At 47.1% G+C, this 27,411-nt stretch overlaps 1 protein-coding gene across 4 annotated transcripts in view; it reads left to right on the top strand.

Moving 5' to 3' along the window:
* The window catches only part of LOC144729470 (hepatocyte growth factor receptor-like), a 55,149-nt gene extending 30,946 nt beyond the window's left edge, over positions 1–24,203 (top strand). For 2 of the 4 annotated variants that reach the window (XM_078609787.1, XM_078609790.1), the window contains exons 6-22: positions 4,498–4,677; positions 5,302–5,468; positions 7,059–7,173; positions 7,588–7,724; positions 8,453–8,614; positions 9,480–9,579; positions 10,108–10,317; positions 10,871–11,026; positions 12,411–12,567; positions 13,171–13,299; positions 14,228–14,455; positions 15,519–15,602; positions 17,171–17,352; positions 18,794–18,903; positions 20,243–20,408; positions 20,757–20,893; positions 21,405–24,203. In XM_078609787.1, coding sequence (XP_078465913.1) covers positions 4,498–4,677; positions 5,302–5,468; positions 7,059–7,173; positions 7,588–7,724; positions 8,453–8,614; positions 9,480–9,579; positions 10,108–10,317; positions 10,871–11,026; positions 12,411–12,567; positions 13,171–13,299; positions 14,228–14,455; positions 15,519–15,602; positions 17,171–17,352; positions 18,794–18,903; positions 20,243–20,408; positions 20,757–20,893; positions 21,405–21,720 — 2,736 coding nt within the window. In that variant the 3' untranslated portion in view covers positions 21,721–24,203. The remainder of the gene's footprint in view (positions 1–4,497; positions 4,678–5,301; positions 5,469–7,058; positions 7,174–7,587; positions 7,725–8,452; positions 8,615–9,479; positions 9,580–10,107; positions 10,318–10,870; positions 11,027–12,410; positions 12,568–13,170; positions 13,300–14,227; positions 14,456–15,518; positions 15,603–17,170; positions 17,353–18,793; positions 18,904–20,242; positions 20,409–20,756; positions 20,894–21,404) is intronic. The other 2 variants (XM_078609788.1, XM_078609789.1) reach the window with 2 other exon arrangements.
* The last annotated feature ends 3,208 nt before the right edge of the window (positions 24,204–27,411 follow it).

Raw genomic sequence — 27,411 nt, 5'->3', positions numbered from 1 at the left:
AATGCTCAACGCCTGACGGTCAATCCCATTTATAGAATTGTCACCACAGGAATCTTGCCAAAATTAAGTGCAGAAACAAATTTAATGAGTTTTTTTTCTGCAGTTATTTGTGACTGGGCTGATAGACCATCAACTATCTCCACTTGAGAACAGTGGAGGACTGCTGAAATGAAGACGCAACCCAAATTAAAATCTTGTAGATGCGTACCTCAGCTGTTGTATCACAGGCTGTCTGAAATTAGTTCAAGTCAGAGTTAAACCCGTCATCATGGCACTCGTGATCACTCTCTCAAATTTATAAAAAGTTACTGCAGGAATGTCAGTAGAGTGCTATTACAGACCACCCAACCATGAAACAAAAGTAATATTTTCAATGATTAACAAAGCTTCAAACTGTTGTTGGGTAGCCCAGGACGCAGTGGCAGTGTAGGCGAGTGTCTACAAGACGTGCGCTGCATGTCTTTGTTTTTTAGGTTGCATCTTTGAGTCGCATGTGGACCCAGTACCTTTGACCAATACAACAGGAATGCACCCAGTCTTAGTAGAGCTAAGAAGCAGGCTTTTGGCCTGGATTTTCTTTGAATTAGCAACCACCATGAAGAACAGCCTCTTATCGGCTGTGGAACTATTTGATGGGTTCGCAGAGGGCAGTGCAGCAACATGACTTGTTGAACTGTTCTTTTATATGCTCCCTTGGCTACGTTTCCCTCCAAATCACGCTGACCAGAGCGAAGAAGTGGTCAAATAACCTCTGCAACTTACACGAGGTGACGAAGGCCCTCATCCAGCAGTTGGCTTGCGAAAGCGTTGTTCGTGTGCGTACAGTTGACCAAATTAGCAGTTGGTAAATAACTGATGGTAGACTTTGTGTTCATTGTCAAGACTCCATTTGGGCTCAAATGTGGCCAGGAAAATAGTTGGTGTGTCTGAGTGATCGTGACAAATGAGTCATTGTAACATGATCTCGGCACCAGGGGTGGCAGGACTGGCCTGTCACGGTGGCTTGGGTGTGTGACAAAATGACTCATCAATAGAATGAACCTCTAACAGTAAAATGAGTCTCGGGGCCACCAGAAGTATGATTGTAATCCCTTATCTTTTTGTCCACGGAAAAATAGACGCTTGATTGTCATTTGTTGGGACACGCTTCGCTTGTCCTCCCTCATATTTGCTCCATAAAGAAGCCATTAGCAAGCAATACAATCCACTGCCACAATTGCATTCGCATTATATCATTTATAGCCTATTTGAACGGTAAGTGCTTTTTTTTTTGACAATGATAGGACGGCCATTTCCCGTGGTTATTTTGAGCGCTGTGCACCGCTCTGCTTGGCTGCATGATGTGTAAAGTCAACTGTATGTTCCGCATTGGTGGCTTGAACCGCCACCTAGCTACACGTTTACAAAACACGTTCCTTCGGAGTGGGAAGGTAGGAACTTGGTTGGACAGCGCATTCGTGCACGACAGACAAATATGCACGACACACAGACAAAAAATCCCTGGTGGGCAGTGTGGAACCTGTTGTTCCTACCTGTATTAATGGTAGGGCTATCTGCATCGACCAATTCACATAAACAACTCAACGTGGCACGTGAAGGGGATAAGACTGGCTGTGATGTGGAAAGCCAAACCAGGACTAGTTCGGTACTGTTCCTCTGGAACAAAGCATTCCAAACTACATTTGTTATCGACCCACCACAGTGAGTTTTCTCAAGTTTACCAAATTGCCTCCGTCTGAATTCCAATGAAGTCGCTACACCCTTGTTGACGCACCTGATGATAACTAAACACATGTGACATGGTGTGGAGAGCACCGATTCAGGTTAGGATGGTGACCTTGTCTTTGTGTATGCGTGTTTGGCATGAGACGTGGGACACTTTTAGCCATCATCAGGCATGCGCTGTGCTGTAGCTCATTTGTATTTTAGCCATCATCAGGCATGCGCTGTGCTGTAGCTCATTTGTATTTTAGCCATCATCAGGCATGCGCTGTGCTGTAGCTCATTTGTATTTTAGCCATCATCAGGCATGCGCTGTGCTGTAGCTCATTTGTATTTTAGCCATCATCAGGCATGCGCTGTGCTGTAGCTCATTTGTATTTTAGCCATCATCAGGCATGCGCTGTGCTGTAGCTCATTTGTATTTTAGCCATCATCAGGCATGCGCTGTGCTGTAGCTCATTTGTATTTTAGCCATCATCAGGCATGCGCTGTGCTGTAGCTCATTTGTATTTTAGCCATCATCAGGCATGCGCTGTGCTGTAGCTCATTTGTATTTTAGCGAAGGTAAATTGGTCACCTCGGGACAGACTTACCCCGCGGTGCCTCACGAGGAATTTAGTTTGAGGGTGACGTACTGCACTGTCACGCCGGATCTCAATTCCAGGCACCAGGAGCTAAATCCAGTCGGAGCGCTCGCACCACCGTTGTTTCAGGTAGACGGCTCTCGTGAACTTATCACCCAAAACGATGAAAATGGATTACCGTAAGCCCCAGAGCCAACGGGTCTGTGATGCTGCTGCTGCTGCGGGGGCCGCATTGTGTTTGGAGAATTCCCCCCGGGTGCCACGGCTTGATTACCGTGTTTCACCCCCCCCACCCTCCCGCTTCCCTCCCTTCCTCCTCCTTCCCGCTACCCCACCTCAACCTCGTGGGAATTGCCCCTTGCCTCTGGTTCCAGAAACCAAATTGCACAACCCTCCCCCCCCCTCACACATCCCCACAAAAAAATGAACGTACAAAAAAAATTAACGTACAAAAAACATGTCACAATTAAAAACTGGATATAAATGCAGGCCCACGGCAGTTCGAATGTCGCCCGTATTTCCAAACTGGGGCGCTCTTGATTAAGGTGCGTACATGTGCAGGCCTTTGTCAATCCACTGCTGATGAAGGCCTCTGAGCACAATGCAGGTCAAGCAGGTTATTTTACCCTAACTCGCCAAAACTGGTGAGCATAGACGTGGGGACATAGAAGTGCAGTGCAACTATGGAACTTGCTGCCCGCCATGTAGCCTCACAGCCTATTACAACTGTCATACATGTTGGCCGCCCATTCAAGCACTGTGCAGGCTCAATCCTACTTGGGTATCTAGGTATGATGGGATGGGGAAAATGCCCGGTGATTTGATCATAGGCTAGATGCTATGATATCATCACTTATTATAATAATACAATGTACCAGCCAGCTGGAGCAGCAGTAGAGTTTAGAGCTCACATTGGAAGGTTGTATTTTTGAATCCTGATCAGCAATCAACTCAGCCCATCATCATCATCATCATCATCATTTCAGGGTCGATTAAAAGGCTACCGCTTTGTGAGGAAGTCACTGTTTGGTCTATCCAACAACTCACCCCCACCATATGGATGTGGAATGTTCACCACGAGCTCAGTTCTATACACCGGAACCGAGCAGTTGCTCAATTGAACGGGAAACTAATTTGACATTTTTTGACTTTTGAATGCACGTGGAGTACACCGGGGGGGGGGTGGTGTCTTGAGACTTGTTGGCAATATTTTCCGGCCATTTTTCCAAGATAAAACCATTGGCAGAATACACAGCTTGAGTGGTCAAAATGGGGAGAGGTTTATTTTTATTTTGGCGTTGTGCTGACCATGACGATGATGGTGTCTCAAACTGCCATGTCATCGTGTGCTGCTGTTAGTTGGCCAACATTTTAATGGACCTCCAGTAATTGCATTTTAATTCAATAATACCCACATCCTCTCTAATAGGTGTGCATGGCGCTGATAAGGAAATATATATGTATATCAGATTACACCAATATCCCGGAAAATTATGACCCATTTTCACTGATACATAGATCTGTTTGGGAGTGACCAAGCTGGTAGGTGATGGTGTGGTTGAAGTGGTAAAAAAAGCCACTATTAAAATGTGACCTCATATTTTTGGTCAAATAATTAAATTCCAACATGGGAGCATTAGACAATGTTCTCACAGTTTTTTGTGATTGCTGATGAGCGCTTGCATTTATTTAGTACTTAAAACAAATACCATGGTACATCAAAGCCCCTCTCATGCCAGGGCATTGATCATCAATGCACACACACACAAAGAACACAAATACAACGATCGCCCATATTGGCATTACAACCTATGAAGGCTAGCATGATGCACGCAACAGTCACGTGACCAGGACTATGCCCAGCCGCCTTGTCTCTCCATTGGCAACGTTTACACACTGCACCAGTCACTCATTTGAGGCTAAATCATCATTGGTGAGGCCCCGGACCGGTTTCAAATATCCATCACTGCTGCTGTCTACAAGTGTTTTCCGAGTCACAATTCCATTAACTTGGATGCGGTTATTTGCCGCACACCACCCCCAGTCGCTCCTGGGATCTGACCCCCCCGCCCCTCACCCCTCGCCCCGCGCCTCCCCACCGCCGGTTACATCGAGCGCACGGGACGTGACGACTTTGCGCCTTTTTAAAACGCAGGCCGCCGCTGCCCCCTCCCGTGCGTGACGCACGCAGGTGACACGGATACCGCCAGAGGGCGTAGGGTGTGCACACCTGCTGGCGTGCGACGCGTGCATCCGCGCACCTCCCTTTGCGCGCTGCGGCTGGTGCAGCACGGGGACGTGCTCGCAGAGCTTCGAGTGCACGGCGGGGGGGCGCTGGAGCTCGGACTCCTGCCCTCCGGTCGTCTCCCAGGTGAGGGGGCCACGAGCGTGCCATCGGCGCCGCGTCGTCAGGCGGAGATTGCATTCGTAACTGTCGGCGCAGCAGGGCGGCACCCTGCATTGGAGGATGGCCTGTGGAAGCAGACATTACAGAACTGCTTCTGAGATCCCATCCATGATCTGTTGTCCACACAGTGGGAGGCTGAGAAATCGGTGTTCGTCACTTGAGTGAAATTCGTATTTTTAATTCTCAGAGCTTGAATTCAGCAAAATTAAGTGCATTTTCCAATTTATTTAAAATCCGAATATGCACTTAATCTTGCTAAAGTCTATCTCTGAGAATTTAAAATATGATTTTGACTTAACTCACTATCAGATATGTGTGTGAGTTCACATCCTGCCCAGAGGTCAATTTTACCCATCATCTGTACATGCAGTTTAGAATTTAGCGTGAAGTCAACAGTCACTGTCTCGTGGAGTAACTCGCCCTTGCCATAGGCATGTGTAATATCATCAACCAGCTCAGCGCCGCAAGTGAAGATGGAGATGGCCCGCACTTTTGTAAGCGTGACGACGCTTTGAAATCGGGCGTTCACACACAAACAACGTTTTCAAAGGTGGAATTTTTTTTGCCCCGTCGGGATTTTTCCCGCAGTTCTTTCCGACGTCGGCGCCGGTGTCAGGAGGCACGCGGCTCACGCTGTGCGGGAAGCACCTGCTGGAGATCACGGACGACATCGCGAGCAGGCGCCAGGAGGAGACCTCCGTCACTGTCGGGGCAGTGGACTGCATCCTCGATCGTCAAAACAGCAACGACACACTGTACGCGAGGGCACACTGTACGCGAGGGGACACGGAGCCACGACGAAAGACTCGCTCGCAGACTCACTCACAGACTCACTCACAGACTCACTCACAGACTCACTCACAGACTTGGTGGCAGGCTCACTCGTAGACTCACTCGCAGACTCACTCACAGACTTGGTGGCAGACTCACTCACAGACTCGCTCACAGACTCGCTCACAGACTCGCTCACTCACAGACTTAGTGGCAGACTCACTCACAGACTCACTCACAGACTCACTCACAGACTTGGGGGCAGACTCACTCACAGACTCACTCACAGACTCACTCGCAGACTTAGTGGCAGACTCACTCACAGACTCACTCACAGACTCACTCATAGACTTGGTGGCAGACTCACTCACAGGCTCACTCACAGACTCACTCACAGACTCACTCGTAGATTCAGTCACAGACTTGGTGGCAGACTCGCTCACAGACTCACTCACAGACTCACTCACAGACTCACTCACAGACTTGGTGGCAGGCGCACTCGCAGACTCACTCACAGACTCACTCACAGACTCACTCACAGACTCACTCACAGACTCACTCACAGACTCACTCACAGACTTGGTGGCAGGCTCACTCGCAGACTCACTCGCAGACTCACTCGTAGACTCACTCGCTGATATGCTTGACAAGCGGAGTCGTAGCGCCCTCCTCAACATTGACCGACCCACCTTAGTTGACCAAGATTTTTTCATCAAGGCCCCAGGATTTATGTTGACCTGCCACAGTCACTTGCGTCTGGGTGGACCTGGGAGTCGTTTCCAGTAGCTCCAGGTCTTGTGCCGTGTGGTCGGATAGCGACGCAGAAGTTCGAGGGCGGCATGAGGCGGCGTGTCGATGGGCGTCGGTCTGACAGGTCCAAACTAAGTCGGGCGTCTCGCAGCCATCAGACCGGTTGGTTGTGCGCAGGCCGGTGCACTCCGTGATTCCTTGTTGCTTAACAATGCCGAATCGGCGACGTGTAGAGGTCCGATGAACTCGCGGTGGCGCTCGGAGAGAAGACGGATTAGTGGGATGAAGCGGAGGCGAACAAGAGTTTGAATTGAGAGAGCTGTGGGATGCAGCGCAGGTGACGGTTATTGAAATGAATGTGAGAGGAGCAAGAGAGAGGAAAGACCTGGATACAAGAGGTACAGATTGGTGGTCACATATATGAACGTTATGGCATCACAACACCATGTGATATCATAACACGTGACGTAAAATGGCCCACCAGCACACGACAAGTTTTGTTACGTGGCCCACTGGAAAATAGAGCCTAATAACAAGTTTAAATGGGAAATATTTGCGTGTGTTATCGTACATATGTATATACAGATTAATAATTGATTTAGCATTAATCCACATAATGGCCTGACCAAATTCTTGTCATGAACCCCTCCCACCCCCAGCCATCTGACGTAGAAAAACAAAATCACGGTTCGTGTGCACAGTAATTTATTATCGATTCAGCTCACCCGAAAGTTGAAGGACAATCCTCACGACCAAATTAATGAATCGGTGAAATGCGACGTTTCACTTGGAGCTGTGGTGAGCACGTGTGTCATCGCCAACAGCCTGGTGTGCGTCCTGGGGCCGACGAGCAGTCAGGAGAAGCTCGGCCGCGTCGTGCAAGTGAACGTCACCACCCCCAGGGGGGGCTCCACCCTCGTGGAGGGATTTGAATTTGTGGTGAGTTACCCGGTGCGCTGCGCGCGTGCGTGTGTGTACTCGCGTGCATGCTTGTGTATGAAGAATATTTAAACCGGTTCTGGGCCTCTCCTAGGTTGACTCAGCCTTAAACGTGTGTCTGGCCATCCATGAGGCTGACCATCCCGCCCCCCCCCCCCCCCATGCGCGGTATCAGCCTTCATTGGTGCTCGCGAATGGCAATTGCCCCTACAGCCCGTTAAAAGGCAATACAGGGGACATTTATCTTTGTGTGTGGAGCGCGAGAGTGCAGCGGTTAGCACACTGCGCTACGAACCCGGTCACCCGAGTTCAATTCCCCCTCACAGCTGGAAACTCCCCCGCCAGTGCCGTTGTGGCCACCGCCTTCCAAGTCGTGACCAGCGGCTGTGTGCGTGTCGCTGCCGAGGGGCGCAGGTCCCAGAGGTGACAAAGATCTCGCCCGCGTTCGGCCCGCTTTCCGGGATGACTCTGCTCACGCTGGAGGGGAAACACCTCTCCGCCGGCTCCGATCGGCAGGTCCTAGTCGGAGGCAAGCCCTGCCTCGTTGTCAGGTACGGCCGCGAATTTTTATTGCTAAACAAAGTTTTTTTATCTTGCCAGATAAGGGCCACTTGAGCTATGTAGCTCTCTTTCAGAAGCGACCTGGCTACCACAAATGATAGCTCAACGAAGTGGCTTTTTATCACGTGGAAATGTATAGCAGCCGAATTCTCTAAATGCGTGTTGATTCTAAATGTGGAGGGAAAACCCGGAAGACCCGGAGAGAAAAATCCACACGACCACTGGGAGAGAGACATGCAAACTCCAAATATACAGGCCTCAGAGTCTAGATTTACAAGTGCATAGCTCCAGTGGCTTACTCAGGAAGAGCGTTCCAGACGGCCGCAGAACCACATCTGAATTCGCGCGATGCAGTGACCATCTTTGTTCAATGGACAGCCAGAAGCCACTGCTGCGAGGATGACTGGAATTCACGTGATGGTTTATACTCCTTGACGAGATCCGCAAGGTATTCTGATTCAAGCACAGGTGATTCCTGCTCACGGCCAACACCAGTGACAATTATCTTAACTGGTCATGGTGCCTCCCCTAAGTCGACTCAGCCTTAAATGAGTACCTGTGTGTAAACATCGCCACTGGGGAGACAAACGCGGTCGGGCGTGGTGCTGGCCACCCACCGTCCCGTGTACCGTGCCAGCCTTAATAGGTGCTCGCTAACAGCACCTGCCCCAAAATTCTGTTAAGGCTCCACGGGCGAATTTTTGTCTTTGTGCGACAGCTTTACAGAAACAACGATCGTGTGCACTACTCCCAAGCACACCGCGCTGGAAGAACTTCCCGTCGTCTGTAAGATCGATAACTCCATGTCCCCCACCCAAGCGTTCCGCTATCGCCCGGACCCCAACATCTCCAGCATCCATCCCAGCAGCACCTTCATTGGGTGAGAGATTCCTGGTCGAAGAAAAATGAAGAGGACTCTCTCACACGTGACTTGGCTTGACCGCTTAATTATTTTGATATTTATATTCCGCACAGCGACTATCCAGGGTAGTCACAATGTATCTTGTGAACATAACCCATCGCAAATACACGTTTTAGTGTAAATTTATCTTGTCGTTAGATATCTACTGTCGAGAAAGTACATCAAAGGATTATAGAAAAAAATGTGGTGATAAAAAAGCTGTGCAAAAAGAATTTGTCTTGGTGATCAAGGTGATGGTGTCTTTCCGTGTGACGTCATCTCACGACGTCACATATCGTACACCCGTGTGACATCACATTCTGTACAACCTGGAATGTAACGTTATTATTGCTAATTTTTGTTGTCCTTCCCTGGCACCTCCGAGTTTGCTGTCCTCCCACACCTCCGATTAGCACGGTTGGCTACGTACGGTGCGAAAGAAGTTGAACACACATACATTCATAATGAAGTAGTAATACGTTTTTACCCTTTTATCTGGCACCAAAACTGGCAGCTTTATACAAGGGATCATGTTTGCAATAACCTTGCAGTCAACATGCAAACAAAAAGAGACAACTTTGATAATGATATGCACTGTCCTTGAAAGTGATTGGTCCACACCCGAGACGGCTTTTCTTAGAGCCTAGTCACCACTGGTGTTGGACCAGATGACGCCAAAAGGCATACAACTCAAAAACAGCGACTGAGTATTGAGAGCTCGGTGTAAGCATTTACATTATGAGGACAAACGTGCGTTGAAACCGCTTGTGCAACATTTTTCTTCCCTCCTTTTTACGAGCCGAAATCCGTTTTCGTCCAATGTTTGTGCCTCCCTCGTGTGCAGCAGCGGGGACTGTCACGTCAACGTGTTCGGCTCGAATCTCGACTCGGTGCTCCACCCCCAGATAGTCATCCACGAGTCGAGCTCAACGGGGAGCACCAAGGTAGCTGGAGCCTGCCGGGCGCCGCGGCGGGGAGGTGGGCGGGTACCTCGGGGGCACGGGGACTCTCGATCTGCTGCCACCCGCTAAGATTTTCTGGGTTCCAATCGTGGTTTGCAGCCACCCGTCATGAAACCGTGTTCTCTCAAGTGTGCGAGCTGATTGTCCCAACCTCGTTACCACTTGACCTATATGTTCTACGTGCTGAGAATGATAAAAGTACACATTATTGGCATGTAACAAACTTTGTCAAATGCGGCATTGGGGGAGGAGGCCTTCCTCCAGAAGGAAATTGATAATAAACTGTACGTTTCGATTTAAAGCTTTCGTGACTGCAGGGATTCATCTTCTTGGTTCTTTCGGTAAAGTCACGTAGAAGGGAAATAATCATATTTTTGTTATGTTTTATTTTTATTTTATTATTTCCTTCTACGTGACTTTACCAAAAGAACCAAGAAGATGAAACTGTACGTTGTTATTATTATTGATACGGGCTTTGGCATGTGGCACTGGTGGTTTCCTCCTCTGTAGGACTGTGTGGTGATGGAACATGGCTTGGAGATGTTGTGCCTGGCTCCCGAGCCTGCACAGGGCCCAGGCATCGCGCAGCTCACCTTCAAGTTTGACGGAATCAACGTGGGCAGGTTCAGCATGAACTACCTCAAGAAGCCGCCCTTCTTCATGCTGCCCATCGCCAACCCAACCGTGATCACCACCTCCGGCTCCCAGATCAACATCACCGTTATGTGACCCTCGATATTAGTCCTCCGGGTGGCTGGGTGTACGTAGCCTAGAGATCGGCGCTAAACATTAATGGAGTGCATGAATTAATTCCCACTCGGTCTTTTATGTACGCTTTAATTCTACGAGTGGTCAAACGGGAACGCGTGTATTTGAGAACAAACGGGTGATATCGTTCTGACTGTTAAGAGAAGTAAGCGAGCTTGGACAGGACACGTCGACAGCCAGCGGTGATGGCCGCTGGATAGAGACAAATTACCGGGTGGCAGCCAAGGGAGGGATCGCGCCCAAGCCGATGTTTACCGAGGGGATAGAGCGGTGAATCGGCTCCTGTGCAGGCACTGGGTGGATTGTTACTCCGACGAGTCCTGCCCCTAGTCTTCATACTTTTAAGATAATAATAATAATAATAATGATTTACTGGAATATATTTGAATACGTTGAGTTATTTCTGCTTTTCATTCGAAACCCAGTGGAAATCTGTCGAGCACTGAACACAGTATGCTCACGTGCTCCGTCTGTGTGCGTTTGCGTGTGCCTGCTACACTTGCAGAGCGAGGCGCTTGCAAAGCTGGTGCAGTTGTACCAAGTGACGCTGATGGTGGACACGTGGAGGTGCGGTGATGTGACCGTGGGCCCCACGTGGGTGTCGTGCAAGATCCCAGGGGAAGCCATGGCTGAGTCACCCAGAGACAGCCTGCCGCTGTCGGTGAGTGATAATATGAGGATTGTAATTTAATATTTAGCTTAGGCCACGTCATAATTTGGCCAAATTTCTCTCGTGAGACCCTGCACCGGAATTTTACCATTTAGATACGACGTTTCGCTTGAGACTCTGTCAAGCATCTTCAGGATAGGATCCAGGAAGTCCGATTTAAATCCAGGAATTGAGACGTACGTGCTAAATTTTACTTGTGACAATTGTTCAACTCACTGGTGAGCTGAAACGCTAATAATTGCTTTGCGTAATGCTTATACACATGACAATTGCATTTGTTTGGCTATGTCAGATGGTAGAGGGTCACACAACACAAATTTGACCAGATCTTTTACGTAGCCTAATCCAAAATGATATGATGCGGAAATCTACGTGTTAAGTTAAATTACAATAACCGACCTCTGGCTCGATACGATCCGTTACTCCATTTTATACGGCCCATGGTCACCTGAGGCCTGCCACTTCAAAACAGTCCACAAAAGATATTTATCTGTCACTGCAAGCATCTTATTTGAACTTATCGGGTATTCGAGGGAAATGTTTTTGACCGAGCAACAATATGTTACTATCTTTTGCATGCTTCGTCACCTGTTGTCTTACAAGTAGTTCCGTACACACAGTCAATGTATGTCCTGCCAACGGTGTTTCAAAGTCCGATTTGGCGCTCAGTGTGGAAAGGTTCCCCAGCCCTGCCTTAGGTCAAACCGATTGTCATTGTCGCCATCATCATCATCATCATCAGATAACATTGTATTTTCATAATTGTTGGCACCCGTTAGGTGTAGATTTTCTGGACTGGTCGCGACTTTCCATAGCGGTAGCCGCCATTGCAAGAATACAGGCACTCTGCCATTATATGCGCCTAGTCACATGACCTCACTGCCACTATTGCTTTTCTTGCTACAAAAAAGCCATTGTATTTAAATACAAATTTACTCTAATTTTTTTTGTCACAGTTAATCACCGTCAATCATTTTTATTTTCATCATCGCCATCAAGGACGGTAAAGTTCAGTTGCGAATTTTTATTGTTGTCATCAAGAACAGTAAAAGTAAGATTAATCGTCGACAGGCAACACAACCAGGAACATGTCTGAGAGGTTATCTGCCGCTAGAATGGAGCAATGATTAAATCAGCACGTGTGCAAGTGTTGGGCGGATTGTTACACCGATGGACCAAGATAATGTGGCGGGTTTGAGAGGCTTTCATCCAGCAATGGATTGATCATAGTTGATGATGATGATGATGATAATAACAATAGTAATGGAAGTTAGGAGGTAGGGCAGTCGCGTATCGCCAAAACGATCTTGCAGAGACGCTATGGGGAGCTCGCTCGCTCGCTCTCACCCTCGCGCGTGTTTTGCGTCACGCTCAGGTGAACCTGTGTCAGCTGAAGCGCGTCCTAGAGGAGGTGAAGCTGCCACCGCGCCACAACCACACGGTGGGCGTCGTCGTCGGCCTCCTCATGGCCGCCCTGGTCATCGCCATCGCCGCGTTCGCCGTGCTGCGCGCCCAACGCTTCAGGAAGAAAGGTAGCGGCGGCAGCAATGGCGGCGGCGCCAATCCCCCGGATTCCACGAACTGGGACGGTGCAATATGAGGGAGACCTCGTGCGATACGAGGCTTTTGGCTGGCCATCGAACAAAAACGGTCGCCGCATCGCGCCCGTTCAGATGCGCTCCTGCAGCCGATATTAGGATGCAATTGGAGCTATGCACTTTTAAATCACGTTTGTCACGTAAACAAAACGTGCCACTTCATTACTACTTCAGCGCACCGGTGTGATGGAGTATAAACCCACAACATTTACAATTTGAGTAACGACGTTTCGCTCGTAATTACAACCAGCTTCATCAGGCGATTATGGCATAATAGTAACTAATTGGCACGTTTTGTTTACGTGGCAAACCTTACTAATTGGCTGTGTCGGATGGTCGCGGGGTTAATGACACATTTATATTAACGCAATCTAACCTAAAAAAAATTATTGTTCGCGATAAATCTCGTTTAACGTGTGGGCTGCTGTGCATCGGGGACCAAGTCATACGCTCCCCTATGCGATGCCACTCGGCGACTCCGTCTTTGTCTTTCGTGAAGGAACCGGCCGCACGCGCCGCTCTCGTTGACTGTTTCAGGCTCCAACCACGCGGCCGTGAATGGACACCCCAACCTGGAGCTGTTGTCAGAGGATCGGCGAAACAGCCGCGTGGAGATGTCCACCCTACTGCGGCCCAACACCGACTACAGGGAGCCTCTCCTGAGCGGTGCGGACGCCTGACTCAGATTTAAAACTGATTTCTTTGGAAGCGCATTCTTTGGGTCTTTCAGTAAAGTCACGTAGATAGGTTCAAATTGATGAAAATAAATTTTTAAAAAACTACCACGTTTCGATCGCAACACAAGCGGTCGTCATCAGGCGGAGAGAAAAGGGGGGTAAGCCTCTAAATGCGACTGTTTATAAAACTTTAAAATGGGCATCGCCCAAGTGTCAGAACGGAGTGGGCGGGGCACGAGAGTCTAGGCCAGCAGTGGATTCATCGGAAGCGCTTTGTTGTTGTCTTTCGTTTGGTATCCTTCCCCCGCACCACCGATTAGCACAGTTGGCTACGTATGGTGCGATAGAAATTCAACATACACACGTTGACTACGTAGTCTCAGAATTTTGCAGATTGTATGTCTTTCTTTTATTTATAAAAATGCTACTATCGTCTTCATTGTCATGAAATAATGTTTACTTGCAAAGTTCTCGCAGCGATTGGCACCACCTTGTGTCAGAGAATGGTCGCGGAAGATGATGTCACAACCACTTCTGTCACTGCTGACAGATCGCTTTGACCACACTGGTGGAAAACTTATTAAAGCCCCGCAGAGATGATTATACGTGACGTTTCTGCAAAGCTAAGAAATAAAAATACTAAAATTATACCTTTTCACATTTTAGGGTCCCCCATAACAAAACTCCTTTTGTGATGCTTATTCAAGGACACGCTCTAGTTCTGTGATATCTTCTTCCATGAGCCATTCTCAAACACGGGGGCTGCGATGCATTGCTCTGCGACAGTTCCGAGAGGACATTTGTCTCGTGACTTGTTATTAAATGGCATAACATCGGGACAAATGTGTACCTATTCATCTGACTGAATATAATGTTTCTTTTAAAATGCATGTTTGCTGTGGCTCCCTGTGGCTCAGAGCATGAACTTGCCGGTGTGCCGTCAGGCTCCGCCGAGTCATGGGGCCCGGTGTTCAGCCCCGGCTACCGGGTAGGGGACCGAGGGGGGGTCGGGGGGGTCAGGCAGATGACCTCGGTGGAGGTGCTGAGGCTTGACCTCCTGAACCCCGCGCTGCTCGACGAGGTGCGGCCCGTGCTCATCCCAGAGTCGGAGCTGAGCGTGCACGGAGATCGCATCATCGGCAAGGGTGAGGAGGAGGTGTTTATTTATACTTGAGGGATCTGATGAGCGATACAGTTTTTTTTTCATAGATGTCCAGTCGGGGCGGGTCAGAACGTTACAACAGCAAACAATATATAAAAACATGATGCAAAGCATAGGAAAGGTAAATAAATCGCTTTAGAAAATATACAAATAAAACTACAATTTTTTTTACATTACTAGGTAAAGCCCACGAAGGTTTTTAACTTATTTTTCAGAAGTGACCTTGCCACAAATGATGGCTCAACAAAATGGCTTCTCACGTGGAAACTTCTAGCAGTGAAATAATCTGGGTGCATCATGCGAGGAAGAGTGAAGATGTACAAATATTCGGGGGGTTGGTTATGATAGAGAAGTACAATGGAGGGAGAAGAGGAGTGAATGACAGAGCTGAATAGAGGAACAGAGAGGCTCGAGAGATGGAACAAGGCAGGGGGACGAGGAGAAAGATGCAGTGACAAATGAGAGGTTAAGAGAGAACAAGCAGATGGAGAGAGAACGACGAGGTGAAAGCCCGTTGAGACAAAAGTCTCCTCCGAGGGAGACCTGGGGAGAGAGATAGACAGATGAGGAAGGAAATAGGGAGGGAGAGAGAGTGAAATAGGCGAAGAAGGGAAAGGGGCAAAGGGAGAGAGCGCGCCAAAGGTGTGTGAAGAGGAAAAGACAGCGTGGAGTGAGGAGCGATGTGAGAAAGAGAAAATTCAAGACCTGGAGAGTGCAAAATAAACAGAATACGAAAATGAAAAAATGTGGATTGTTAAAGTAATCGTTATAAATGGGAAATTTACTGAAATTGGTGCTTAGAACTCCATACTTGGTAGATGTGTTTATACATTATATTCGATGGGTTAATTATCAATGAGGTAGATTTTACAACAGAAGATGATATTGCTTCTGTTCAACTTATGATTTGTGACAGCAGTGATAACTCTGCGACTATGACGACACTGTAACGAAGCCGGTTGAAACAACGACGACGACAACAACAATAATCATAAACGCACATTTCATGACATTTGACAATAAATCCGAAACGCGTGTTGTTGCAGGTCACTTTGGCTGCGTTTACCATGGCTCTCTGAAAGACTCTAAAAGCAACAAGGAGATCGTTTGTGCCGTGAAGTCCTTGAACAGTGAGTTGCGCGTTCATATTTTATTCACCGATTTCTCCCGTTCTCACATGGGGGCCCCTCCTCAGGGGTCACACACACACCGCCTTTTTTTTTCTTTTGCGCATTTCCCCGCAGCGATGGGCTTTCTCGTCGCTTGCGGAAAGCGTTGGGGTATGAAGCACGTGTTTTTATTATTAATGACGGGGTCAGTGATAATTTCCGCTGGCTCGCAGTGACCTGCTGTTTTTTGTTTTGTTTACGCGTAACAGAAAAGAGCCAACGTGCCGGTTCGATACAAAATACCCTCGCTTGGCGGCAATGTAACGGATTACGAGAGGCGTGCTCGTTTTAAACTTGCTCGGCATTCCGTTACTATCTACATCTCCTTCTGTTCAGCTGCATAGCGTGTATGTGCGAAAGCTTGTACTGCCAAGCAAATTACTTCGATATTAACAAAACAGAATGGCTGATTGCAATATACTGTAAATTTTGTTAGTTTCCCTTTTAAACCTTAAAATAATAATGTGAAGTTAATTAAAAAAAAATACAGCAAAACCCCAACACCAAAAGTCGCCATTAAGGGTTTATTGTAAATTTAAATTTGTTGATTTGCATTCAAACTGATGTTTTTATCTCGGGTCAGTTTTACTGCTTAAGATATTTGACCAATCTCTGGGTCGGTTTTTTTTCCAAGTGCGGGAACTCTGGAGTGCTTGTACAAACCCCACACAACAACAACAACAACTGCCATTCGCCACTGAGTAGCGGTGACATCACCACAACGCTTGTGCCACTTTAAGGCCACGTGAAGTGTCGAACGCCCGCTGGCAGGAGGTCACGGGACAGACCCAGCAGGTGCCATGGGTCGACTGACCGAGATGACTGGCCGATGCAAACCCCACACACACACACACGCGCGTGCGTGCGAATAAAACTCAAATGTTGCACAGAAAGGTCAACCAACCTATTTGCTGCACTGCCATTGACTAGAATACTCGGCTCAAAATTAAGCATCGTTCCATTGATTAAAAGTAACAATTACAGTCATGATACCACTAGTAGTACTACAACATGGCACAGTGGATAAAAAAATATAAGTTGATTGGACCAATTTGCCACGTTAAAAATAGTGATCATTCATTGAATTGCAGCAATTAATTGATTCACAAATAATTGATTGAATCATGAACACTCGCGGAATTGCAAAGCAAGCAGGATGGGACCAGGTGAATCACTACATTCCTACAAAGACCCCCCGTTTAGCCTTAACCAACTGTTGGGGCAAGTGCTGTCAGCAAGTAGCACCTATGAAGGCCAGCACGATACACGGTGGGGTGGGTAGCCAACACCACGTCCGACTGCCTTTATCTCCCCAGTGGCGATGTTTTTACACACTGCACCAAATACTCATTTGAGGCAGAGCTGACCTAGTAGAGGCCCAGGACCGATTCAGATAATCGTCACTGGGTGTTAGCCGTTAGCGGGAATCGAACCCGGGACGCCGGATTCGTAGCGCAGCACGCTAACCGCTACGTTATATTCCTACGCGCGCGCACACGCACGTCACTCCGCTGCATGTCTCTGCGCAGGGATCACGGAGGTGGAGGAGGTGGAGCAGTTCCTGCGAGAGGGCATCATCATGAAGGGCTTCCACCACCACAACGTGCTGTCGCTCCTCGGCATCTGCGTGCCCACCCACGGTCTGCCTCTCGTCGTGCTGCCCTTCATGCAGCACGGGGATCTGTGCCACTTCATCCGCGACGAGGAGCGGGTGAGCCGCCGCCGCGGTCGGGCGGCGCGTTCCGTAAAGCCGCCCGTGCCTCGCCTGCGTTTCCCGCGTTCGTAGTTTGATCTGCCACCTGTGTACGTACGTACGTCCTCGTAGCGGCAGCAGCGGCGGCTTTTGGCTGACCATCGAACAGAAGGCGGTCACCGCATCGCGCTTCTGCAGGCCGTCTGGAACGCTCTTCCTTCCAATATTAGGAAGCCACTTGAGCTATGCACTTTTAAATCTATATTGAAAACTGACTTCTTAAGAACTGCTTTTTGTGTTTAGTTTGTTGTCCTTCTCCGGCACCTATGATGAGCACAGTTTGCTACGTAAGGTGCGAAAGAAGTTAAAGTTAATACATATAAATAAATAATGTTCATTCACATCCCTTTTGTCAGTCGACTGCCGGACAAGGGTCTCTCCATTGGGTTCATCTGACCATACTTCACCACGCTGGTCGGTGTGAGTTTAGTGAAGCCAGAGAGTGCAGACGTTGGGAGCATAAAAGCACGGCGCAGGAATTGCTTTTGCAGCACTGGCCTCGACTGCCCACAACTTGGGACAGGCGTGACTGTAACACAACCTGTTTGTGCATAGTGTAGCAGTCGCCGGAGAATGCCAGGGAAAAGGAGGGAAGGAGCAAGGGAAGGACAGAAAGGAGCAATTAAGTGGGGGTGTTAAGGCGCGGGGTTGAAGAGGAAGATTTTGAAGAGAGACTTGAAGCAGAGACACAGACTCGGTAGAGCTGCCTGGGAAGGGAGTTCCGTACAGTGGGGACGTGGTGGCTCACAGAGCAGTCGCCAATGGCAACGTCCTCCTCACCTTACCTATACAATGTTATCGTGCCGTGGTTTGCTCAGGATGATCAAGGTTCTTGCTCAATCCTGATATGAAATTCTTAGCACGTCATTCGAAGGCCAAATAGTTAATTTCAAGTTGCTTCGTTAAAGTCCAGCGCCGGGACCCCGTAAGGTTAGTGCAGACATTGCCCCTGCCTCAAGCATTTGCCAATTTTAACACTCAAGTTGGCCTCTACTTTTCTCAAAGTTGTTTTATAGCGTCATTCGGGATAGACCTCCAGTGCACATGAGCTGATTTCATCGCTCCATCTCCGCGGCAGACATCCTCTCAATGCATTATTCAACCCCTTTGGCTGCTACTCCATCGTTGGTCTGAACCATCATCGCTTTCTTGCCGTGTGTCTTACTTTCTTAGCGATTTGAATTATGTCATTCACCCTGCTTACATTCTACAACCCTCGCTTTGACTCTCAATTTAATTCCCAGCGTACGCCTCTTCACGCTTGTTTGTGCACTTTTCAGCTTTTGTTCCATCGTATTTGCCAATGTCCATGCTTTGATCCACATGGTGTGTTGCTTTTCCTTCATCGTGCTGGATTGCGAATGAATCGCGTTACTCTTTTGCCACGTCGATTTTCCAGAATCCCACGGTCAAGGACCTCATAGGATTTGGTCTCCAGGTGGCCAAAGGCATGGAATACCTGGCACTCAAGAAATTTGTGCACAGAGACCTCGCTGCGCGGAACTGCATGTGAGTTGGACACACACAGACACAAGAAACTATTTACAGAGGGAACAAGGTGATAGAGAGAAAAAAGATATCAAACTTAGAGATGTAATGCAACTCAGAGAGTCGGCCAACACAACAGTTAACACTATACCTGGTTGATCAAAGTCCTTCCAAAGATTGCTAAATTTTGCATCTATCTTCTCTATCACCTTTTTCCCTCTGTAAATTTCACCCCCACCCTCTCGCCCGTTACGGATTCCCCTCCCCTCCCTCCCCCCCTCGGATTAGCCGAGGTATGCCTAGCTTTGCGATCTTACATTTACCTGCAAATTCCATCCCTAGCCCCGCCCGCTTACCCTTGGGTTGTACCCACCACAAACGTCTATAACCTCTGGTTGCAGTAGCTCTCTCGCTACATTTCCTCCTGCCTCAACAGTCCGCCTGCTGTATTGTTTCACCTGAAGACGATGGATTGTGTTGCTATCGAAACGTCGTGATCTATTAGTTATTTATCTATTTACGTGACTTTACCGAAAGAACCAAAAAGTACATAAAGTAACGTTGAACTTTAGGCTGAACTTGCCCAATGAGAAAACTATCAACCTCTGTGCCATAATCTATATTAAAAATACTCTATAGTTATAAGCAAAGACTCGACTATATGTACTTGTGCCATTCAGCTCACTAGACATATCATTAGGATTTATATCAATGACTCAGTCACAACAGTTCAGTACATACTGGTCTCTCAATGGCTAATTCCATTTTGAATCTGACTAAATGTAGCCGGTCACTGTGTTGCATCCGCTTCTCCCATTGACAATTAGAAGTTTAAAACAACAATGTATTATTACAAAAACAATTTCATTGTAATTAACGATTACACACAATTCTACGCGACACATATATCGTGAGTGTAAGGATTAATTTTTTGTTGCGAAATCGATACATCATAAAATTGCAGTTATCAATATGTAGTGTTGTTTGTTAATAAATGCACTCCAATTTCCTTGTTGCTGCATTCCAATGACCACATCAACAAAAGTAGAGCCACGTATATTTTGATGAATTGAAAAACCAGGCATGGAGTTTTTGTCATGTCAAACTGGAGCCTGGAGCCACTCCTATGCAGAGCCATTCAATTTTTTGCGATCCAGTAGTGTAGAAATTGAGTGTGAAGGTATCACACCTGCCACTGGGGCTTCGGGGCCGGTGTGGCCCCAAATGCTTGGCTATGAAGACAGAGGGGGACATTGGACAGGGGGTGGCCCCTTTACATTCCTTGCACTGGGCAGAGCCCACGACCGATGTTGCACCACAGCTGACGTCATCACCCACACGTTCGGGGATTTGTGTGCAGGCTCGACGAGACGTTCACGGTGAAAGTGGCAGACTTTGGGCTGGCGAGGGACGTGGTGGACAAGGAATACTACAGCGTGACGGCGCACCGTGGCGCCAAGCTGCCCGTCAAGTGGATGGCGCCCGAGAGCCTGCAGACTCAGAAGTTCACCACCAAGTCCGATGTGGCAAGTCCCCCCCCCCACCCCCTGCGTGCCCCACGATGGTGCAGCTGGCAGTGCGTGTTGGTGAAGGAACGGTTGCGTAGACGTGGGAGCGTAGGAGCATGCTACAGCAATGGATTTTGCTGTGCTGCCCCTGTGTTTCCCACATCGTAGCCCCACACAGATACCTGCTTACTTTTCCATCCCGAGCAAAACGTGAGGGAATTTTGAGCGCACTTATTGACATTATTCTAAGCTGGCAGCTCCTTAATGTAACAGTGGCCAGAAGTATATCGAGGATGTGTCGGATGTCTGTGAGGACCAACGCTTGTTCCCGTACCCTGCCCCCCACCCCACTTTTCCCGCCTGCAGTGGTCGTTTGGCGTGCTGGTGTGGGAGCTACTGACAAGGGGGGCCTTCCCCTACTCCGACGTGGACCCCTACGACCTCACGCCCTACCTGCTGAGGGGCCGCCGCTTGCTGCAGCCCGAGTACTGCCCCGATGACTTGTGAGTCCAGCCTCGCGCTGCCCTGCCTCTCGTGCTGCTTCTGCATTGCGTGTTGTATGTTGCTGAACTTCTTTCGCACTGTGCGTCACCAACCGTGCTAATCGGAGGTGTGGGAAACTATCCTTAAATAGCCTTCGTTGTGCTGCCGTTCCTTAAGCTACCTTGCTTTGTCCTGTCTGGCCTTATAATGCCCTGCTTTCTACTGCCCTGTTTGGAATTGCCCTACCTCATTTGTTGCCATCATACCCAACTAAATGCATAGTTGTTCCCCTTTTTTCTAAATAAGTGCTTTAAATAACACCAATGTTAAATAGTCCATAATTTTCCAAGGAAGGCCTCACTGTGCCTTAAATATCTATTTTACAAGGGTCCTTTATTCGGACATTTGGGTAATTGCATATTTAATGTATATTTTTTATGTGAGAGAAAAACATTGCTTGGAGAAATCCAACGCACGTAGGGAGATGACGCTGGCAATTATCTTGGTCTCTCTCCCCGTCTGTGCCGTTAGGTATCAACTGATGCTGGAGTGCTGGAGCCACAAGCCAGAGATGCGGCCCACGTTCACGTCGCTCATCTCCGAGCTGACTTCCACGCTCGACGCACTCGAAGGAGACCACTACATCAACCTCAACGTCACCTACATCAACCTGGACGCGCCGTACGCCTACCGCAGCGCTCTGCCGGCCCTCGACTCTCCCCAGGAGCTCTACAACACGCCGAGCGTTCCTCCCTGTCCGCCCGATGACAAGGACAGTGCTGCTGTGAATGGCGGCACTGCTGTGGCGGATATTACAGGGGATCGGCCGAACTCGGTCGTCTCCTAAAGCATGGACTGGAAGAGCCGTAATGTCCCCCGGTACAGGGCCCAGCTCTCAAGAGAGACCTCGTCAGCAGCAACAGCAGTAGCAACGAGAGTTTTCCAAAGCTGGCCACGATGAACCGAAAGCCTGCGCATATGCTTAACCTCGTCAGTTGTATAACCACGACCCAATTGCTGCCAATAGCGGACAGATGTCACGAGTGCCCGTTCTGAGCTCTGCAAAGACACTCGGATAGCTGCCTATGAATCCATGGTGTGTGAAAGAGAGAAATCTAACTCATTTGGTACGGGTTGGGAGGCCCTGTGTTAGGGTGGAGATGCCTGAACAATTGTCGCAACCGCACAAGATGCAGTGAGTGGCGACGGTGGTGACAAGAGACTGATGTCAGTAGAGGCCGCACTCGCTGTCCTCGGACTAGAGAGGAGGGCCGCAGCACCTCTGTACTCACGACGGCCGGCTCAGCCTTTGGCTTGACACGATGTTTGAGCAGCGGAGGCCCTCAGGAACCACATTTTAGTTTTCCTCGTGACAAAAAATCGACACTGAGAAGTCTGACGTCGCCGAGCTGCACGGCCGGAGTGAGGACCGTGAACAAAAGTTCAGCACGAAGAGACGGAGATGGTCACTTCGTGTTTAGAGACTGACAACTGTGGTGTGCGTGATTATTTGTCAACTGAATATGATAAGTTAATTTACAGGGTAATTCGATTCTATAACGTGTTATCCCCCATGAGCGGAGCAGAGTAATGTTTTATTGAATGTTGATATGCCGGTGGTAACTGTATTCGCGTATTTTTCACTGATGTAGTGAATTATATATATGATGTATATATGTTGGAGAATAGAAAAAAAACACATTTGCTGAATACTCTTTATAGCTTATGGGCCACGTAGCAATTTATTTCCATTCCAACTGCACTGATAACTATTGTTGATCTGGGAAGCAGGGCATGTGGTGTTAGATGAGCAAACATTAGTTTGTTTTTTGGTCAGGTGTCTGTTCTCTTCAAGCATTTTACTCAATAGCAATGCATAGTTTATGTACCCACCCACGCCTCAATCTCAAGACTCAGGAGGGTCCTCCTGTCTTGGGATGTTTGGGCCAATGCCATGTGCTTGGCACGTGCGAGAAAACCAGAGTGCTCAGGGAAAACCCATAACGTCGGAATAGCAATCAAAGCTCCACAGATAGATTCAATAATCCATGTGTGTGCCGCCGCTGCCTCCTGGCCACCTCGCAGCCCAAGCCTACAGCACCAGGTATTAACAAGCCTCTTCCATTCAAGTTGTAGCCGGGCTCAACTTTGCTTAGCTTCTAAGATCTTGATGCAAGTTGCCAAAAATTATTTGGATTGCTGAAAACATTGATGAAACAACACAAGGCTGGGAGGAGGCTTTGCCGGATCATGGTGAGCTCACGTACACGAAACACTCACATGCAAAGGCAAGTGACAGCTCTGCAGGAGGCTGTACATCACTGAGGATGCTACTCATCTATTTGTACAAAGTCTGAGCGTTATGCCCCCAAATTCATGGGGTTTTTGTAATGCAAACATTTTGGTTTGCACAAAACAAATCTAATTTACCAAACGTCCATATCCAGGGAACCCTCCAGGCATGATCCTTGGTATGGATCTCCTGGTGCGAGATGTATTATCGTTCTAATCACAGCTCACAGAGTTTAAGAGTTTTGAAAGGATCGGGTGTGGACCAGAGAACTGGTGGTTATTTCTGAAAGCGGTTCTCTTTTCAGACATGGTTCTGAATTTGATTTAAACTCGCAATGCATCACAAATTCTGCTCTGTGAGCATATGCTTTTGCCTTCCACAGAATTGGCTATGGGGGGGACCTCTATTATTTGATGATTACAATCATATAAAACCAATCTCCTCTTACCTCTTTCGCACATCTGTCGTGCCGGAGTTTTTTAATCTCCAGCGAGATCACTGCTGGATGCGAATGACATCTCTCATTCCGATCCAATAGAGGTATCAATTATACAACCACTAAAGAACACAGTATTATTTTCATTGGTCACAGTGATTGTGACGATAGGTGAACAAATTATATATTTTTGTAAGTGCAGTAATACAAACCACACAATTAAACACTGATGTTTGTGTTTTTTGTACATGAGGATTTTAACACAAATGATATATTAAATTCTGTTTAATATGAATATTAATCCAACAGTCTCACTGTATCTGTGAAGTACAACCAATTTGCACTGGAATTTAATTCTGTATGATATATATTGTTCCATATTGAAAAGATAATTTTATTTACTTACATGGTAGAGGGAGCATGCCCAAAGTTCAAGTGAATCTCAGAAAGCATGACGATACGACTGGTTTTATACTTTACTTAACGCTTATCGGGACTTATTTAATGAATTGTCTTCACTGTTAAATGTCGGGTATTCAGAAGTCCACAATGTACGGTCATGTTGACTCTGAAAGATTAAAAACCAATTCCTACACTCGCAGTACATGCGTCGCATTGTGCGTATTCTGTTTGTACACCTTCTAATTATACAGGGGGTAGCGGTAGTGCAGTGGTGATACACCACACTGCCAGAGTTGAACGGTTAGCCACGTACGGTGCTAAAGAAGTTCAACATACGGCCCATTGACGTGTGAATAGTTCGTACTTATCCAAATGGCATACTTAAAATTCAACGTATGTTCCTTGGTAAATACTTCATATGATTAAGGGATTTATTGTATAATTATAAAAAGCTGCTCACGGTAGAGGCTTTAACCACCGAGAACCACACGCAATCAAGTCAGGTGTTAATGAAGAAGATACATTCACTTGCCTAGTATTCAATGTGCAAGAGAAATATAAAGACCCACGTCTGATAAATTCAAATCACTGATATACATACTTATTGAAATTTACCTTTAAATATTATACTTTGTTTAAGAGTACAGTTGATAAGTTATCTGTAAAAATTTAAACCAAAAAAGCCATTGTTACCATACACTCAAAATCAATGAAAACTAAACTGAGCTGTTCTCTCCATTGTCAGTGCTAAGCCAGTGGTTAAAATTCCACATTTTCATGGCAGGGTACAGTCTGTCCGCACAGTACGTGAACCACCATAGACTTTCAAAAAAATGTGTCTGTTGAATATAAAGCTGCAAAAACCCCACATCTTACAAACTTATAGCTTTCTGCTGCTTGGTGCAGTAGCTAAAATGCATAAAATGTGTCCGAATTCCATTTAAAATACAATATTTGTTTTTACGTGCAATGGCAGCAACATAAAATCCACCATGAAATTGTCACCAATTCCGACAAAACACTGACCATTGAAGACAGGCACATTGAGTTGGTCTAAATAATGCTGCGGTCTACAAATACAGTGGCAGCTCACCGTTCTGTTCTAAACCGTCCATGTGTACGGAATTTTCATGAGTTCCTGTAAATGTGTACCGTGGGTGTTTTATAATTGAAACATGTCTCAGTCGAAAAATCACTGTTGACAGTTCTGCGATGTAATAGGTCTGGGCTGAAAGTTTACACATTTTGCTGAAACGTAAAAATTCAGTATGCATTTAGGACAAGTTGTTCGCAGCGTATCTTTATTTAATGTCCATTGATGTAAATACCGTTCAATTACAAGTAATCGATTAAAATACAGCACAGATAGACATGCAGTAAACGGTAAAGGCGTAGCCCTGCAAATTGCTTACTGACGCCACTGCTGGCAAAAAGCTCTCCAGTACAGGGAGCTCTCGACGGCCACTCTAGAGATCATTTTTTGACCACCTCTTCTAAACTGGCCAGACATCTTGAATGGAAATACATGCCCACATTTTACCCAACCGCACGTGACCTGCTGATTGACTAACTGCACACGGTACATGCAGCACGGAGTCGATATTTTTAGGTGTGCGGGGGCCTGACCTCCCAATTGAGTGGCTTACAGAAATAGAGCCATCTTGTAACGCACATCCCCTGCAAGGCAGAGAGGTGGCTATAGGAGGCAGTTCAACAAGTAGGCTAAACTTGCTGTACTGCCTCCTTGTTTGTACACATGGGCTTTTCTCCTTCTTGCTTCCACGTGCAAAAGCAGCATTTCCCATATACAAGGACTACATTCCATGCCATGGTGCATATACAGTATATAAAACTATCTTAAATTCAGTGAGGTTTTCCTCTAAATAATCACCACGCAATTCAAGAATTACATCCAGGATTAGACTTTGCGCACTCATTACTGACCGGTCCTTTTGACTTTTTTTTTACTGCTGTTGAACTCGTGCGTCACCTTCGCTATCGTGACCCAACCAACATATGCTGGACCAATAATAATCAACGTTTTTGGGTTTAGATTGCGTTATTTATAAATGTGTCGTAACCCTCCACCACCCGACACGGCCAATCAGTAAAAAAGTGTCACGTTGACAAAAGACAAATAGTTCCCTGCTTTAGCCCACCGGTGTGTTGAAGCGTGAAACCACAACATTTACAAAACATTTACAAAATGTTGTGGTTTCACGCTTCAACACACCGGTGGGCTAAAGCAGTGAACTATTTGTCTTTTGTCAACGTGACACGTTTTTACTGATTGGCCGTGTCGGGAGGTGGAGGTTTAAGACACATTTATAAATAACGCGATCTAAACCCAAAAACGTTGATTATGAATAATATTGGTCGCGAAAGCCTACGTGTTAAACTGGACCAATAATGTTTGCTCGGTGTGTAATGGCCTTGTGAGCCATAAGCCATTGCACTCAACCCCTAGTTCGCTGGTGCCAATCATTCCCCATGAAAGCATTTGCCACCGCACCACTCTTTATTGCTAGACAATGCCAGCGATTGTGCACGCCACCGCAATTTGCTCTGCAGAGAGATCTGCACGTTGTTGAAGCAAATCTGGGGCTGTGTGAATGTCTTGACAATCAGGCATGCACTCATTCGGATGGTGAGCCGTGCACAATTAGTGGCCCTTGTAATGGACCGAAAGCCCTCCCTCGCCCCCCACTGCTCAAGTGTCCCTTGTGCTGGCAATTGTCGTTTCGTCGTTGTTTTGATATTGCCTTTTGTCCCTGCAGAGAACGCACATAAATACAATACACTAGAGCGTGGAAAAATACATTCATAAATGCATGATGACACATCCTATAAACCAGCTGGATTGTAATTGTTAATGCCATGCTTTTTTTACATTATATTCTCCAACGCCGATTTTAGGTTCGTAAAATGATACTGAACTATATACTGCAATTAATGATTTTCATTATTATTAATGAAACACCCCATCCTTGAGAGTTTGACCCGAGGAAACAATTATAAAACCTCTCGCTGGATGGGAGCCATTCTGTACAAAACCAAGGTCCGGATTTCCTGGATCTGGAGTTTCACATACATTTCAGAGGTTTGTTATAATTCGCTTCCATTCCTGGAAATCCAAACCAATTTTTCTGATAAGTGTAAACACCTCCCTGTAGACCGTGCGTACCAAGTTTGTCGATAACGCGAATTCCATCAAAATAGCACCAGCTTTGAATGATCCTGCTGTGACCCACTTTCATTTGTACAACACGTTTAAATGATGCATTCTCCCCAAGTCAAAATGTTCGTACAATTATAATAATAGCATCACAATCCAATGCACTGTGAATTCATTTATACGCATAGGCAGTGAAAAAATATACATACAAATGCATTTACTAATTACACGC

The sequence above is a fragment of the Lampetra planeri genome, chromosome 32 (genome assembly GCF_965212315.1).
Source record: "Lampetra planeri chromosome 32, kcLamPlan1.2.h2, whole genome shotgun sequence".
NCBI classification, from domain to species: Eukaryota; Metazoa; Chordata; class Hyperoartia; order Petromyzontiformes; family Petromyzontidae; genus Lampetra; species Lampetra planeri.
The sequence above is the reverse complement of the archived record's forward strand: the minus strand, read 5'-3'. Positions and strand labels throughout refer to the sequence as shown.